The 1803-nt window shown below is 45.1% G+C and overlaps 1 protein-coding gene across 1 annotated transcript in view; it reads left to right on the top strand.

Annotated features, from left to right (window-relative positions):
- ctc1 (CTS telomere maintenance complex component 1) overlaps positions 1–1803 on the top strand; it is a 56715-nt gene that overhangs the window by 48460 nt on the left and 6452 nt on the right. Inside the window, exons 12-14 of the mRNA XM_016466653.1 lie at positions 202–505; positions 980–1069; positions 1250–1378. Of these exons, the coding sequence (XP_016322139.1) occupies positions 202–505; positions 980–1069; positions 1250–1378 (523 nt within the window). The remainder of the gene's footprint in view (positions 1–201; positions 506–979; positions 1070–1249; positions 1379–1803) is intronic.

Here is a 1803-nt window from a genome sequence, read left to right as displayed (position 1 = left end):
ACTCACTCACTCACTCACTCACACACACACACACTCACTCACTCACTCACTACAGGTACAAATACACATGTATGAGTGCATATATTAAGAAATATACTGTATATTGTCAATGAGCACATATAACTTCTGAAACTTCTGTTAAAGGAACCTGACAGATCTTTATACAGGTGTGTGTGTGTGTGTGTGTGTGTGTGTTTGCAGGGTTTATCTTCAGCTGTGTGTGGATGATCTGACCATCATCAGTCCATCTGCTGCCATGAGCCGCTGTCTGATGGAGGACAGACAGACAGACCGAGAGAGCGCTAAGAGACCCAGTGCGCCTGAGCGACCTCTGACCCCTGCGGCGTGCGTGAGTTTGCTGCTCAGACTGGAGTCCAAGCAGGGCGTGACGCTGCAGAACGGCTTCATCTGCAGAGCCGTGTGTCTGGGAGACGCTCAGCGCTGGAGCCACGACCCCAAAAACCACCGGACGCAGGAGCGCGAGCGACACCGAGACACTCAGAAGGTCAGCAGCACACCATCAAACACCAGAGATGCCACTGAGAGTCCAGCTGGCATCTTTAGAACATGTGTGACCCTGGAGCATAAGTAGCACAGGTATATTTGTAGCAATAGCCAACAATACATTGTATGGGTCAAAATTATAGATTTTTCTTTTACGCCAAAAATCATTAGGATATTAAGTAAAGATCATGTTCCATGAGGTTCTATTAATGTTTTATTATATTTATAATTTATTAAGGTTTTATTTATTTGTTAATTGTTATTTTCGCTATTATTATTATTATTATTATTATTATGTAAAGGTAAATAGCAAGCAAGTCTAGCTAAATTTAGATCATCTGGTCTTTGGAGACTCTTTAGAGTATTACAGACCTGATAACAGATCATTAGCTGAGAGTAACAGCAGAAAGTATGAGTCAGTCTGTAGTTTAGAAGAGGCTGATGGGATTGAAATGTGAATCTGTGTGTTTTGCAGATTGAGCTGCACTTCATGGGTTTGTGTGTTCGCTGGTTCCCCGTCCTTCATCCTGGATGTGTGTACAGATTAATCGCACGCAACACTGAGGTACCACACACACACACACACACCGCTTCATCGTCTCCCAAAGTCTGATGTCTGACTATCAGCATAAAGTCTGTTTACTCAGAGCAAGAACCGCCCACTTTGACAGGAAGAGACCTTCTGACTGACAGGTACAGCTGTCAATCACAGTTCTGTCTTTTAACATCTGTCTCTCTCTCTCAGGATGTGAGTGTGTTAAAAGCCAAGGGGGTTTCAGCGAGGGGCGGAGTCACACAGCTCAGTAGCCCCGCCCTCCTGCTGCAACCGCAGTGGCGCATTCACACGATCACTGAAGAGCTGCCAGACACACAGGTACACACACACTCACTCACTGTGTCCATACACACACACTCACACACACACTCACACACGCACACACTCACACTCACTCACACACACACACACACACACACGCTCTCTCACACTCACACACTCACTCACGCTCACACACTCACTCACGCACACACACTCACTCACGCACGCACACTCTCACACACTCACTCACTTACACACACACACGCACACGCTCTGATAGAAATCATGAGAAAAAGAAAGGCTTCTAATAATCTTTCTGTTTGTGATAATTTCTTCCTTCCTTAAACTTAAAGTATTATAATATCATCTTGGAGAGAGAGTTTTACCGTGCTGCTGTCATAACTGAATGTGACGTGCTGTTTGAATGCTGAGCGGAGAATGACTGACAGCTGCAGCAGAAGGAAGATGAGTTTCTGTAAACC

Source organism: Sinocyclocheilus anshuiensis, unplaced genomic scaffold (assembly GCF_001515605.1).
Source record: "Sinocyclocheilus anshuiensis isolate Anshui unplaced genomic scaffold, SAMN03320099.WGS_v1.1 scaffold444, whole genome shotgun sequence".
Lineage (NCBI taxonomy): Eukaryota > Metazoa > Chordata > Actinopteri > Cypriniformes > Cyprinidae > Sinocyclocheilus > Sinocyclocheilus anshuiensis.
The sequence above is the reverse complement of the archived record's forward strand: the minus strand, read 5'-3'. Positions and strand labels throughout refer to the sequence as shown.